The sequence below is a fragment of the Bos grunniens genome, chromosome 1 (assembly GCF_055505025.1).
Source record: "Bos grunniens cultivar Pamir isolate PY7600 chromosome 1, Bosgru_T2T1.0, whole genome shotgun sequence".
NCBI classification, from domain to species: domain Eukaryota; kingdom Metazoa; phylum Chordata; class Mammalia; order Artiodactyla; family Bovidae; genus Bos; species Bos grunniens.
The window spans coordinates 88,609,668-88,626,387 of NC_141165.1; the positions used below are offsets into that span (position 1 = coordinate 88,609,668).

The 16,720-nt window shown below is 38.9% G+C and overlaps 1 protein-coding gene across 46 annotated transcripts in view; it reads right to left on the reverse strand.

Annotated features, from left to right (window-relative positions):
• Positions 1-16,720, reverse strand: part of KALRN (kalirin RhoGEF kinase) — a 692,908-nt gene that overhangs the window by 403,124 nt on the left and 273,064 nt on the right. For all 46 annotated transcript variants that reach the window (XR_015164343.1, XR_015164397.1, XR_015164395.1 and 43 more), the window contains exon 6: positions 15,396-15,518. Coding sequence is in view for 37 of the 46 variants with exons in the window: in XM_086402125.1 (XP_086258251.1) it covers positions 15,396-15,518 (123 nt within the window). In the remaining 9 variants the exon portion in view is untranslated. The remainder of the gene's footprint in view (positions 1-15,395; positions 15,519-16,720) is intronic.

A 16,720-nucleotide genomic window follows, 5' to 3' on the forward strand; every position in this document is an offset into this window, starting at 1 on the left:
AGGCCTACAGGGTATTTTCTCATTTCCCTTTTTATTTTTTTCTTTGATCCATTATATACTAAAGAGAGCATTATTCAATTTCCACATATTTGATAATTCCCCAAATTCCTTCTGTTGCTGATTTTTAATTTCATTCCAGTATAGTCTGAGAACATATTTTATGTTATTTTTATCCTTTTTATTTATTAAGATTTGTTTTATGGCCAATATATTAGTCTTATTTTGGACATGTTTCATGTGCTTTTGAGAAGAATATATAGTCTGCTGTTGTTGGGTGGAGTGTTCTATAGGTCAATTTGGTTTTTTTCTTCACTCAAGTCTACTATTTTCTTACTGATCTTCTGCTTAGTGTTCCAATCATTATTAAAAGTGGGGTATCAAAGTCTCTATTAATTTTAAATTGTATATCACCCATCATTTTTGTCAGTTTTTGCCTCATTTTGGGGTTACATGTTAGGCACATATGCTTTAATTGTTGTATCTTCCTAATGGAGTAATTCTTTCATCAAATGTTCTGCTTTTTCCCCAGTAACATTTTTGTTTAATTTATTTTAATTGCAGGATAACTGCTTTACAATACTGCGTTGGTTTTGCCATGTATAAACATGATACAGCTATTAGTATACATAAGTATACACATGTCCCCTCTCTCTTGAACCTCGCTCCAACCCATCCCACCCCTCAAAGTTGTCACACCACCAGGTTGAGCTCCCTGAATTGTACAGCAAATTCTCACTGGCTCTCTATTTTACATATGGTGATGTATATGTTTCCATGCTACTCTCTCAGTTCTTCCCCTCCTCTCCTTCCCCCACTGGGTCCATAAGTCTGTTCTCTTATGTTTGTGTCTCCATTGCTGCTCTGCAAATAGGTTCATCAGTATCATCTTTCTAGATTCTATATAAACACATTAGTATACATTACTTGTTTTTTTCTTTCTGACTTACTTCACTCTGTATAATAGGCTCTGGGTTCATCCATCTCACTCAGTTCAGTTCAGTTGCTCAGTCATGTCCGACTCTTTGTGACCCCATGAACCGCAGCACGCCAGGCCTCCCTGTCCACCACCAACTCCCAGAGTCCACCCAAATTCATGTCCATTGAGTCGGTGATGCCATCCAACCATCTCATCCTCTGTCATCCCCTTCTCCTCCTGCCCTCAATCTTTCCCAGCCTCAGGGTCTTTTCCAATGAGTCGGCTCTTTGCATCAGGTGGCCAAAGTATTGGAGTTTCAGCTTCAACATCAGACCTTCCAATGAACACCCAGGACTGATCTCCTTTAGAATGGACTGGTTGGATCTCCTTGTAGTTCAAGGGACTCTCAAGAGTCTTCTCTCCAACACCACAGTTCAAAAGCATCAATTCTTCGGCGCTTAGCTTTCTTTATAGTGCGACTCTCACATCCATACATGATCGCTGGAAAAACCATAGCCTTGACTAGATGGACCTTTGTTGGCAAAGTAATGTCTCTGCTTTTTAATATGCTATCTAGGTTGGTCATAATTTTCCTTCCAAGGAGTAAGTGTCTTTTAATTTCATGGCTGCAATCACCATCTGTAGTGATTTTGGAGCCCAGAAAAATAAAGTCAGCCACTGTTTCCACTGTTTCCCCATCTATCTGCCATGAAGTGATGGGACCGGATGCTATGATCTTAGTTTTCTGAATGTTGAGCTTTAAGCCAACTTTTTCACTCTCCACTTTCACTTTCACCAAGAGGCTTTTTAGTTCCTCTTCACTTTCTGCCATAAGGGTGGTGTCATCTGCATATCTGAGGTTGTTGATATTTCTCCTGGCAATCTTGATTCCAGCTTGTGCTTCATCCAGCCCAGCTAAAATGCATTCCTTTTTATAGCTGAGTAATATTCCATTGTATATATGTACCCCAGCTTCTTTATCTATTTATCTGTCAATGGATATCTAGATTGTTTCCATGTCCTAGTTTTTGTTTTGAAGTCTATTTAAAAGTCTGTTATTAGTATAGCCACTCTGGGGTTTCTTATGATTGCTGTTTTATCATTTTTCCCATTCGTTTACTTTCAATATATTATAATCTTGAATCTAAAGTGTCTGTCCTATAAACAGTATATAGTTGGATCTCATTTTTTAAAAATCCATTCTGACAATCTCTGCCTCAGATTAGATTGTTTAACCCTTTCACAGTTAATGTCATTATTGATACAGTTGGATTTATGTCTGCCATTTAACTGTTTCTATATGTTACAAGTTTGCCTTTATAATTCTGTTCTTTCTAGAGTGCTTTATGTATTGTATTTTATAATGTAGCACTTTATTATTTTGCTAACTTTTGTTCACTACATATTTTTTGTTATTTTCTTAGCTGTTGTTCTAGGGTTTACTATGAATATCTTAACTCATGAGAATTAGCTTCAGATGTATACTAACTCAATTCCAGTGAGATATTAAAATGTCACTCCTGTGTAGGTTCTCTTTCCCCAGTGTTTTGTGATGTTGTTATTATATATATTACATCTCTCAGTGTTATAAACCCAACATTAGATTTTATCACTTTTTATAATTTATGTCTTTTGAAGCTGAGACAAGAAAGTACAGTAAATATAAGTCTACAGTTCTTATTATATCAACTTCCTTATTTATCATTTCTAGATCTTCCCTTTTACCCCTGTGCCCATCCTTTATGCTGTCACTGGAAAATATGTTACATTTCTGTATGTTTTATGCTCAGTAGTACATTACACACATATTATTTTATATAATGGATTTTTAAATCAGTGAAGAGAAGAAGAAAAAATTTGCAAGTATACTGTCTTTTATAGTTATATAATTACCTTTCCCAGTGGTTTTTGTCTTTTTGTATGGATACAGATTACTGTCTGGGTTACCTGCTTTCACTGTAAAGAATTTCCTTTATTTCTCATAAAGTAAGTCTGCTAGCAAAAAATTTCCTCAGTATTTGTTTATGAGGAAATATCTTTATTTTATTTTCATTTTTGAAAGATATCTTTGCTGAATACAGGATTCTTGGTTGACAGTTTTTTTTTTTTTTTTTTCCTTTAAGCACTTTGAATATATTATTCTATGTCTTTCTGGGCATGATTGTTTCTGATGAGAAATCATCTATTATTCTTATTGAGATTCCCTTGTGACAATTCATTTTTCTCTTGCTGCTTTCAAAATTTTTCTGTCTTTGGCTTTCAGTATTTTCACTATGATGAATCTATTTATGGATCCCCTTCCTTTATCTTACTTGGAGTTCCTTGAACTTCCTGGCTGTGTAGATTGCTTTTCAATATTTGGGAGGACTTCCACCATGATTTTTTTTAACTGCAAAATGTTTACTTTAATTTTTTAACATTTTGTCTTATATTAGAGTATAGTTGATTAAAAATGTTGTGCTAGTTTCAAGTACACAGCAAAGCAATTCAGTTATACATACACATGGATCTATTCTTTTTAAAATTCTTTTCCCATTTAAGTTGTTACATAATACTAAGCAGACTTCCTTGTGCTATATAATAGGTCCTTGTTGGTTATCCATTTTAAATATACCAGTGTTGTACATGTCAATCCCAAACTATCCCTTCCCCCAACTCTTTCTCTCTGGTAACTATAAGTTCATTCTCTAAGTCTGAATCTGTTTCTGTTTTGCATCATTTGTATCATTTCTTTTTAGATTCCACATATAAGCAATTTGTTGTTCAATCGCTAAGTCATGTCCAACTCTTTGTGAACCCATAAACTGCAGCACATCAGGCTACCTTGTCCTTCACTATCTCCCAGAGTTTGCTCACATTCACATCCATTGAGTAGGTGATGCCATCCAACCATCTCATCCTCTGTCTCCCCCTTCTCCTCATGCCCTCAATCTTTCCTAGTATCAGGCTATCTTCCAATGAGTCAGATTTTTGCATCTGATGGCCAATGTATTGGAGCTTCAGCTGCAGCATCAGTACTTCCAATGAATATTCAGGGTTGATTTCTCTTGGGATTTACAGGTTTGATCTCTTTGCTGGTCCAAGGGACTCTCAAGAGTTCTCCAGTACCATAATTCAAAGGCATCAATTCTTTGGCAATCAGCCTTCTTTATGGTTCAACTCTCACACCAGTACATGACTACAGGAAAAGCCATAGTTTTGACTGTACAGACCTTTGTTGGCAAAGTGATGTCTCTACTTTTTAAAATGCTGTCTAGGTTTGTTACAGTTTTTCTTCCAAGGAGCAAGTTTATAGTCACCATCTGCAGTGATTTTGGAGCCCAGGAAAATAAAATCTGTCACTGTTTCCACTTTTCCTCCTTCTTTTGTCATGAAGAGATAGGACTGGATGTCATCATCTTAGTTTTGTGAATGCTGAGTTTCAAGCCAGCTTTTTCACTCTCCCCTTTCATCCTGATCAAGAGATTCTTTAGTTCCTCTTAACTTTCTGCCATTAGAGTGATATCATCTGCATATCTGAGGTTGTTAATATCTCTCCCGGCAATCGTATGTAAGCAATATCGTACAATTTTTCTCTTTTCTGAGTTCACTCACTATGACATTCTCTACATGCATCCATGTTGCTGCAAATGGCATTATTTCATTCCTTTTAATGGCTGAGTAATATTCCATTGTACATATGTACCACACCTTCTTTTTCCATTCCTTTGTTGATGGACATTTAGGTTGCTCTCATGTCTTGGCTATTGTAAACACTGCTGCAATCAACATTGGTGTATATGAGCCCTTTCATACCATGTTTTTCTCCAGATATATGCCAAGGAGTGGGATTGCAGGATGATATAGTAGCTCCATTTCTTTTTTTTTTTAAGGAACTTCCATCTGTTCTTCACAGGGATTCTACCAATTTACATTCCCATCAACAGTGTAGGAGGGTTCTCTTCTCTCTACACGCTACCCAGCATTTATTGTTTGTGGATTTTATGATGGTGGCCATTCTGACTGGTGTGAGGTGATATCTCATTGTAGTTTTGATTTGTACTTCTGCAAATCAAATAATTAGTGATGTCAAACATCTTTTCATGTGCCTCTTGGCCATCTGTATGTCTTCTTTGGAGAAAGGTCTATTTAGATCTTCTGTCCATATTTTGATTGGGTTGGTTGTTTTGATATTAGGTCGCATGAGCTCTTTGTATTAATAAATTTTAGAGACTAATCCCTTGTTGGTTACATCATTTGCAAATATTTTTTCCCATTCTTTGGGTTGTCTTTTCATTTTGTTTATGGTTTTCTTTGCTGTGCAACATCTTTTGAGTTTAACCATGTTCCATTTGTTTATTTTTATTTCCATTAATCTCAGAGATGGAATGAAAAACATATTGCTGCAACTTATGTCAGAGAGTGTTCTGCCTATGTTTTCCTCTAAGAGTTTTATAGTGTCCAGTCTCACATTCAGATGAGACCTAAATGGAGATTAAACAATATGTTATTAAACAACCAATGGATCACTGAAGAAGTCAGATAGGAAATTAAAAAATGCCTAGAGACAAATGAAAACAAAACACAAGGATCCAAAACCTATGGGGTATAGTGAAAGCAGTTCTAAGAGGGAAATTTATAGTAATACAGTCTTACCTCAGCAAACAAGAAAAATCTCAAACAATCTAACCTTACACCTAAAGTCACTACAGAAAGAAAGAACAAAGAAGCTCAATCCCAGAAAAATAAATGACCCAATCAAAAAATGGGCCAAAGAACTAAACAGACATTTCTCCAAAGAAGACATACAGATGGCTAATAAACACATGAAAAGATGCTCAATATCACTCATTATCAGAGAAATGCAGATCAAAACCACTATGAGGTACCATTTCACGCCAGTCAGAATGGCTGCGATCCAAAAATCTACAAGCAATAAATGCTGGAGAGGGTGTGGAGGAAAGGGAACCCTCTTACACTGTTGGTGGGAATGCAAACTAGTATAGCCACTATGGAGAACAGTGTGGAGATTCCTTAAAAAACTGGAAATAGAACTGCCTTATGATCCAGCAATCCCACTGCTGGGCATACACACTGAGGAAACCAGAATTGAAGGAGACACGTGTACCCCAATGTAAATTGCAGCACTGTTTATAATAGCCGGGACATGGAAGCAACCTAGATGTCCATCAGCAGATGAATGGATAAAAAAGCTGTGGTACATATACACAATGGAGTATTACTCAGCCATTAAAAAGAATACATTTGAATCAGTTCTAATGAGGTGGATGAAACTGGAGCCGATTATACAGAGTGAAGTAAGCCAGAAAGAAAAACACCAATACAGTATACTAATGCATATATATGGAATTTAGAAAGATGGTAACAATAACCCTGTATACGAGACAGCAAAAGAGACACGGATGTATAGAACAGTCTTTTGGACTCTGTGGAAGAGGGAGAGGGTGGGATGATTTGGGAGAATGGCATTGAAACATGTATAATATCATATATGAAACGAGTCACCAGTCCAGGTTCGATGCACAATACTGGATGCTTGGGGCTGGTGCACTGGGACGACCCAGAGGGATGGTATGGGGAGGGAGGAGGGTTCAGGATGGGGAGCACATGTATACCTGTGGCAGATTCATTTCTATATTTGGCAAAACCAATACAATATTGTAAAGTTAAAAAATAAAATAAAATTAAATTAAAAAAAAAAAAGAAAACCCAAAGTTAATAAAAAGAAAGAAAGAAAGAAAGATCAGGGCAGAAATAAAATGAAATAGAGACCAAAAAACAATAGCAAAGACTAATGAAACTAAAAGCTGGTTCTTTGAAAAAATAAAATGAATAAACCTTTAGACAAACTCATCAAGAAAAAAAAGGAGTGGGTTCAAATCAATAAAATTAGAAATTAAATAGGAGAAGTTACAATTGACACCACAGTAATATAAAGGATCATAAGAGGCTACTACAAACAATTATATGCCAATAAAGTGGACAACCTAGAAGAAATGGACAAATTCTTAGAAAGGTACAACCTTCCAAGACTGAACCTTGAAGAAATACAAAATATGAACAGATAAATTACATGTGCTAATATCAAATTTGTGATTTAAAAAACTCCCAACAGACAAAAGCCTAGGATCAGAAGGCTCCACAGGTGAATTTTCCCAAAGATTTAGAGAAGAGTTAACACTTATCATTCTGAAACTATTCTAAAAAATTGCAGATGAAGGAACATTTACAAACTCACTCTATGAGGCCACTATCACTGTGATACCACAGCCATATAAAGACACTACAAAAAAGAAAATTTCAGGCCACTATCCCTGATGAACATAGACACAAAAATCCTCAACAAAATACTAGCAAGCAGAATCCAACAAAACATTAAAAGGATCAAACACCATGACCAAGTGGGATTTATTCCAGGGAGGCAAGGATTTTTCAAACTCTACAAAGCAATAAACATGATACAGGACAATAACAAACTGAAAAATAAAAACCATATGATCATCTTAATAGATGCATAAAAATGTTTTGACAAAATTCAACACCCATTTATGATAAAAACTTTCTAGAAAGTGGGCACAGAGCGAACATATCTCAACTTAATAAAGACCATATATGACAAACTTACAGCTAACATCACACTCTACAGTGAATAGATGAAAGCATTTCCTCTAAGATAAGGAACAAGACAAGGGTGTCCACTCTTGCCACTGTCATTCAACATAGTTTTGGAAGTTGTAGCTACAGCAATCAGAGGAGAAAAAGAAAAAAGAATCCAAATTGGGAAAGAATAAGTTAAACTCTCGCTGTTTGCAGATGACTTGATACTATACATAGAAAATCCTAAAGATGCTACCAGAAAACTACTAGAACTTATCAATAAATTTGGTAAAGTAAAAATTGGTTACAAAATTAATACATAGAAATCGGTTGCATTTCTATACACTAACAACAAAAGATTAGAAGGAGAAATTCAAGGAACAAATTTACCATTGCATCAAAAAGAATAAGATACCTAGGAATAAACATACCCAAGGAGACAAAAGACTTGTACTCCAAAACTATAAGACACAGATGAAAAAAATCAAAGATAACATAAGCAGATAGAAAGATAAACCATGTTCTTGGATTAGAAGAATCAATATTGTTAAAATGACTATACTACGCAAAGCAAGCTATAGCTTCAACACAACTGCTACCAAATTACCAATGGCATTTCCACAGAACTTGAACAAAAAAAAATCTTAAAATTTATATAACAGAGACACAAAAGACCTTGAATGGGCAAAGCAATCTTGGGAAAGAAAAATGGAGCTGAGGAATCAGACTCCCTGATCTCAGACTATACTACAAAACTATAGTAATCAAGACAGTAGAGATATAGATCATTGAAACAAGATAGAAACCCCAGAAATTAGTCCATGCATGTATGGTTAATTAGTCTATGACAAAGGAGGCAAAACTACACTTAAAAAAAAAACATATTTATAATGGCTACTTTGAATCTTTGTTAAATTTGGTATCTGGTGACTATCAGAGGCATTTTCTGTTTCTTGCTTTTTCCAGCAAGTGCTTTTTATCTGTTTGTCCCCTCACCCACCACTTCCATTCATACATTTCTTTGCATAACTTATAATTTTTTGTTAGAACCTGGACATTTTAGATAATATATTGCAGCATCTCTGGGTACTGATTCCTCCACTTCTGGGGCTTGTTATTGGTATTTGTTTACTTGTTTGTTTAGTGACTGGCCGGATTATTTTAGTGGGAAACTCTGATGTTGTTCCTTATGGGGTACAGCACTGGGTATGCCTACAGTCACCCTGGGATGACACTGGTCTTCATAGTCATCTCTTTAACTTTCTCTTTCCCTGACCACATCAAGCTGTTAAATTTTACTAATTTCCAGATCACTATTGTATTGTTTCCCATAATGTCCTGGGGGTATCAACTGCTCCACAGATCTATCCAATCAAATCCAAGCTCCTTTGAAGGGATAGATCCTGAGGCCAGTATTTCAGATTTGTTCTGACCCCAGGAGGTCTTTTTCTCTCTGGCAAACTAACCTGCCTACTATTCATCCTGTATCTTCAATTCTCTAGCAATCTTCTCTTAGTTATCTCTCACCATAACTTCCCTAAGGGCATTTTTGAGAGTGCTACTGGCTTGAACTTCTCCACCCTCTGTTGAAAATAAAATCAGTTGCTTTGGGAAAAGATTTGGGGCTCTCTGCTTTATATTTTGCTTCTACTCCAAGGCAGTGCTATGCCCATGATATAGCAGCAGCTCCATGAGTGGGGGCTAAGCAGAAGATGCTCCACCTCTTGGCCACACTCACCTAAAACTTAACTTCAGCATCCGGTAGCTTGGAGCAGGATAGGAATTGTTCTATCCGAGAAGAGAGTCCTTCAATTGGGAACTAGGGAGAAAGGGGATCCTGTGTTCCTGGTTGCGCTAGTCTCGAGCAGAATTTCCATCTCACTGAGGTGGAAATGGGGAGAAAAGAGGGTCCTCGTTCAAATACCACAGATTCACTGTTCTTAGCAAGTTTTAGTACATTTTCTTGAATAAATGTTTCTTCATTTGTTGTATGCACTTAGGAAAATTTTTAGAGACTTTTTGTTTAAAACATGTCTGCCAACCCACTGTATAGCACAGGGAACTCTACTCTGTAATGGCCTATGTGGGAAAAGAATCTTAAAAAAAAAATACTTTCACTAGAGAGTAAGTCTGCATAGCTCATCATTCTATCACACTATCATACTGGAAGTGGACTCTCTTTCAGAACACGTGATGCTACATTTTAGGGCATGACTATTTTATACATATACATGTCCACAGAACAATAGTTTGCTAACTCTAATATGTACATAAAATCACCAGTGAAACTTGTTAAAAATGGAGGTGTGGGGGTCTCACCCCCCAGAGATTAGAATTTTCTAGGATTTTCTAGTCTTCCAGGAGTAGAAGCCAAAAAGAAATCTGCACTTTTAGCAAGTGCACTAATGATTCTTTGGGGAAAAAAATTGCACTAAAAAGACTAAAGCATATCAGCAAAGATGTCTCTTCTCTTTTTCAGCAGGTTCTGTGTCTACTAAGAAACTTTGCAGCTACGGCAGGGTCAAACCCTATTAAACATTACTATAGTGTGCGTGCAAGTGTGTGTGTGTTTTCACCAAAACCTAGAAATACTGTCATTATAGGAAGCGCTGCTGCCTGTTTGCGGATAGGGAAGTGCTTGCAGAGTCACGGTTTGGGCCTGCTGAGAATCAAAGGTGACAGAAGACCGCAGAGCTAGGCTTCTCAAATTGGGTCAGGAAACCTGCTCAGAATCTTTCTCTCTTTTGCACCAGGTTTGATTTCTCCTTGGTGTTACTATTTGTAACTTTCCCTCAAAACAAAGAGAGTGCCACAGGCTTTGTTGCAATTGGTCTGATTTGCACACCACCAACTGACAGTTAGTGCCTCTGGTGAGCAAATTAATAGCACTAAAGCAGCTATCAACATGCCGCTGCAGAAATGCTTCCTACTGCCCAGCTGCACATGGTTATCACTAACATGAGTCCTCACAGTCATAATCATAGAAAATGAATATCATTTCATATTTTAAAACTCTAGACAGAAACCATTGGCAATTTATTTTTTCCCAAAGAACCAGCTAATTAAAATTGTAAATAACACTGTTATGCTTGTATGTACTTCTGTGAGTGTCTTTTTCATGAGTGACTGGAGCATAGACGGCTACATAATGGTTCTATTGCACATTACAACCCAAACTCTACTTCTATCTGCCCACACTCCCATCAGAGGAGGAGGCCACACTCAGGGCAAGGAGAATTTGTAAGAAAGGCTTTCACAACAGAAGACATATCAGGAAAAAGGAGGGCCCCAGAGAGCTCAGGAAATCTGGCTTTATGAGGCACTATAAGAAGCCAGAGAATATTTATCTACTAGGTTTAGTAGGTAGGTTATTATTGTTATTATTGGAGATGAAAAAAGTATAATAGGATTCCCCAGTTGAAATTGCAAAAAAAAAAAAATTCTTGCCGTAACAAAAAGGCAAAAGTCAAGCATTTTTAACCATTTTCTTTCAGAGTTGCTCACGGACCGTTCTCAGTGGGGCATTACTCCCACACTCTCCACGTGTTAATAACTGATAGCCTTTACTAGTACCAATTCATAGATAAAATCTAGGATATTTCTGATCTTTATCCATAATTTGCTGATATGCAATTATTTCTCAATAATGGTCACCTCAGCCGGAGTTGGGTCTTTAACTGGTATATAAAACTAGACATGAAAACAAAACTTTAAAAATACACAAATTATAACTAGATAATTTTCATTTACCAAATGATATACATAGGGCTTCCTTAAATTATAAAGAAGAATTGGTACTTTACAGAGTTAATTCATGGGTGTCCCTGGTGGTTTAGATGGTAATGAATCTGCCTCCAATGCAGAAGACCCGGGTTCAATCCCTGGATGGGGAAGATCCCCTGGAGGAGGGAATGGCAATCCACGCCAGTATTCTTGCCTGGAGAATCCCATGGACAGAGGAGCCTGATGGACTACAGTCCATAGGGTCACACAGAGTAAAGCACAACTGAAGCAAGTTAGCACAGCACAGCAGTTAATTCACAGACCAATAATTACTATCAATTAATGAACAATAAGTCAATACTAATTATTAATTGAAAATGTACCTGACCTCTCATCATTTAAATGGAGCCTCTTTTGTTATTCTCCATCATAGCAGCCCTACTCTTCCAACACAAGGCTTATTGATTTATGATTATATATTTACTTATGAAATTATATAATATCATCCATCTCCCCATTGAACCTCAGTTGGAGAGACCATCTCTCTTTTATTCACCACTATATGCTCAACATCCAGCACAACGTCCGATACTTAATTATTTCTGGAATGAATGAAGAAAGAAGTCATGAGGTTCTTGGGATCTTAAATTGGGGAGGATGATCAATAGGCTTTAGGATTCCCTCAAATCCCCTGAAAATATTAATATCTTTAAAACGTTGTCTACATACATTTCTCTGCAGAGAAGACTCACAATTTTCATTAGATTTCAAAGGGGATTGTGACTGCGCAGAAAGGTAAGGGATCACTGGCCTATGTCAGTAGTAAACCCTAAAGCCTATCAATCACCCTCCCCAATTTAAGATCCCAAGAACCTCATGAATTCTTTCTTTACTCATTCCACAAATAATTAAGGATTAGATGTGCTGGATGTTGGGCATATAGTGGTGGACAAAAGAGAGATGGTCTGTCCCACAGAGGTTCCACTGGAGAGACAGATGACATGATAAGGATTCAGTAGCAAACAACTCACCTGTAGCCTGAAACAAAGTATGCTACATGTACCTTTAGGTGGACAAATGTGTGGCATATGTGTAGGTCCTGTTCCAAGAACCAAAATGTAAATGTCTCAGTGAAATTACAGAACAATCCACATTCCCACTTCCCCTGAGTAACTGATCATTCCTACAGTCACTGGGCTCCATCAGTAGCTGCTTAAATTCATCTGTTTCTTGGCAGCAACATCCATCATTCAGGCCAGAGAAAAGGAATCTGTAATACCCTTCTTTTACCTGCTTGGGATGATGACATCCATTTGGGGGAAGTTCCTTTTAATAACAAACCTGTAAACCTCCCAGTTAACAAAGGCACTGGTCTCTGTCTATAATGCACTGGTTTGGGCAATTTGATCAAACAGCACTGGGGTTTCCCTTCCCCTGCCTGCAGCTGGAGAGGAAAGCCAGGATAATCAGGCTAAATGGGCCTCTGAGTGCTGCAGGCACTCATGGCAGTGGGAGACTTAGAGATGGGCTGGAACATATTAATTGGCTGTTGTATATTAAAATTCCTCTTCTTCTCTCCCAGCTCCAAAAGATGCTTCCCTTCAGTAAAATTCTTCCCTCATTTTAATTTTTTTTGTCCTGAAAATGGAAACATCAAAGGTAAATTTGTCAGAGGAAAGAGTTTTTGATGTGTCATTAACTCTCAGTTATCCATCTTAACAGAGAAGAGCAGTGGTGCAGATAATTCAAAGCCAAAGGCTCTCTCTATTTAACTTTGTAGTTCATTGTTTTGAGGGGCTTGGTAGCAGACTTACCTCTCTAATTATGTTTGTCTTTGCTTCTTATTAAAATGAGTTTGTCTGCCTTAGGGCCAGGCAGTTGGGTGACATGAAGATTCTGGTACAGAATTTGTAAATTTCACCAGGGGAAATCTACAAGGCACACAGATAATCAAACCTGACTAGATTTGAGTTCACATTCTTAATCACTTGTGATCAATTGCTTTGCTCCTCTGTGACTAAAGCAAACCTGAGATGAGACATAATTATAGAAGACTAGTTGGAAGAGAATGAGTCTTTACATTTAGATAAGACAAGACTGCTGTGGCCAAAACTGATAACAGTCAATATTGATGTTTTCCCTGCCTGGTCCCACAGCCTTCTATTCTGAAGCCAGAAGTACCTTCCCATGCAAATCCCCGTTTTGTACAGATGAATAAATGCTGTTCATCTGTACCTGATTATCCTGCAGTGACTCCCTCTGCTAACCATTAGGGTTATTCACAAGTACCCACTCTCTCTTCCCCAATATGTGGAGGTAAGACCATATATCTTCACACACGAAGTTAGATGTGGCCGTGTGACTGCTGTTAGGTAGTAAAATGTGCCACTTCTAGGTGGAAGCTTTCAGAGCTAACATGTGCCTGGAGGCTTGCTTTGTCTAGTGAGGCACTGGCTGCATCTGAGACAGTGGCTGCTCCCTCAGCCTGGATCCCTGAGTGACTGATGAGCAGAACCCCCACCAGCCAGTGATGGGTACATGGTAGGAACAAGAAATAAACCCCTATTGCTTTACATCATTGAGACTGTAAGGTTCTTAGTCACTCAGCATCTCTTGTTGTTTAGTTGCTAAGTCACGTCCAACTCTCTTGCAACATCATGGACTGTAGCCTGCCAGGCTCCTTTGTCCATGGGATTTCCCAGGCAAGAATACTGGAGTGGATTGCCATTTCCTTCTCAGGGGATCTTCCCCACCCAGGAATCAAACCCGTATCTCCTGCATTGATGGGCAGATTGTTTACCACTGAGCCACCAGGGAAGCCCATACAGCAACTCAATCACAGCACATATCAAACTGTGCCATGACTGTCTGAGTTATCTCCCTTATTAGACACTGAAAACTTGAGGCCAGAATTATTTCTTCTTCAATACATTAAGTCCAGTGTATAACATAATTAAATTAACTCCTTAGAAAATGAAATTGTCTTCCTTCCTGGCCTCTGTGATCCTCTGTGTTTATGTTTTTCTAACATTTGCCCTCCTCCTATCATCACCAGTTGAAATGATAAGGTGTCTTTGACATTCAGATATATGGGGAATGGCAGAGATATTCTTTTGGACCAGCAGTACAAGTAGCAAGAGCTGGCAGAGGGGAGAGAGAGAGAGATGTTGAGGCATACTTAGGCTGCAGGCATTTCAAATACAAAGGGTTCAAGAGGCAGACAAGATTTCAAAGTCTTGGGGTGACCACATGGAAAAATAAGTATCCCAAAGTGTTAGTTTCTCAAGGAATCACAGGTATTATCTAGACTAGACTCTTATATCATCAGCATCATTAATATCACAATACCAATACTTACTGATAATGGACTAAGTACCAGGCACATCTCCAGCCACCTTACAATTAATTCAGTAAATCTTCCCAACCACCGTATAAAGGAGCTATTATTATTCTGACTTTACAGATGACGAAACTGAAGGACAGAGAAGTAAATTTCCTCTGACCACAGCCATTATGTATCCCTCTGTGTTTGAATTCAGCATCTGCTTGAACTCTCCCCATCACGGGGGCTCTAACTTCCAATACAAGCCAACTCCTGAGCCATATCCTGCCTCCTGCTCCAACTGTGGTCCCCTGGACAGTTCTGCTTCCTAGACCAACAGGAAACAATTCCACCTCTTCTCTGCAAGGCAGCCCTTCACATGTCTGAAGGCAGCAATTGTAATGCCCTGCCAGGCTCCTCTCCTCTAGTCCAACAACCCAGTTTACTCATTGGTTTCCAGCGTGCCATAGACTGAGGTCCCTCTCCATCAGCTCAGTGACTCACACGTGCCAGTCGGTGGAGTCAGTGGAGTAGAAAGGGGCACTCTCCCTTCTAGTACAGCATAGGGCTGATAGCTTCTACAACCGCAGCACATTCCTTTTACCATGTAAAGCAGGGTTCACAGGCCGAAACGGGGCCATAATCTGCTGCAGGAATAGCCGACTCACCGCATGCTCTGCACACGTCCCCATGCTAGCAAATGGAATGCTAAAAGGGGCTTCATGTTCAGAGCTTCTCCTTCCTACTCAGGTTGGAAGTCCGTTTCTACCCTCTGTATCCCAACCCCTTTCCCCCCTCATCATTCTCTTGCCCTAAGAAAACAGGTCCTGCACTCACCATGGAGTTCATGGCAAAGTGATTGTGCTGTGTCTGGAGGTCTAGGGCGTGCTGGTAGCTGACTCCAATCTCTGTATGGCTCTGGAGGAATAACTCCTTGTTGTGGCTTATCCAGTCAAACATCTGGAAGGGGGAAAGAAGACACAGATAATGGTTATGAGTTCAACAGCAAGAAACTTTAAGAGCTACTGGAAGAAAACCAGCCCTTCTGCTGGTGCCCAGTGAGGACCAGACATTGTGCTCAGGGTTGGAGTGCCCACAGCCTGGCTTCCCAGAAGAGCCCTCCTTAGAAGAAGTCCCCACCATCAGCCTCGATGCTTCCTTACAAAGTCTAGAGGAAAAAGAGAAAATGAGTAAGAGGACCAGGGAGAGTTAGGAGAAAGCTGTTCACTATCAGCTGCTGCTTTTAAAAACTTTTAGAAACCTTTACTTCCCCTTTTAAAAACTTTTCAAAATCATCAAAAGAACCCCACACATGCTTTAGGGACAGGACAGGTGGGAGGTTTCATGTATCCCCTACTGCACCAGCAGGAGAGACCCTTGTCGGAAGCCACAGAGCATCCTAATATACTCCCCTCCCATTTACACTGCCTGACCACACACATCGTTGAATTGACTCTGAATGGAATCAACTTTTCTTTTGATCCCACAGCCTCACAATTCCAGGGTTTCTGCTATAAGCCATGAGGAATCAGAAGAGGAGGATTTTAAGGGTAGGGTAAATACTGCCTGGCACAGTGGGCACTGAGCCATTTTCCTTCCCCAGCTCTGTACCTGGTTTTCATTTAGGTTTCTACCTCCTTCCCAGGCAGCCCATTCACTTTTAGGGGAGCTGATCAGAATCTCAGTTCCAAGGAAAAGCCTGGTCACTCTAAGGGTTATCGCTTCTCAGGACACCAGATCTAAGCTAATCAGTGTATGACATTTCCTGACTGATGGGATTATCTTAGAAACATGTCCAACTCTTTGTGACCCCATGGACTGTATGTAGCCCGCCAGGCTTCTCTGTCCATGGAATACTCCAGGCAAGTATACTGTAGTGGGTTGCTGTTTCCTTCTCCAGGGGACCTTCCCAACCCAGGGATCAAACCTAGGTCTCGTGCATTACAGGCAGATTCTTTACTGTCTGAGCCACCAGGGAAACTGGTAAGAAATAGGAATGTTATCCAATTCAGTATAATAATACATGAAGGGAAGTTTGCTGGAAACTTCTGGGAAAACAGAACTGCAGTACTATAGATACAGCTTCTCTTCCTCTGATACTGTCATTGTGACACTGAACCTCAAATTGCTGAATTGTCACAATTCTGGTGGTAGCTTGAGGG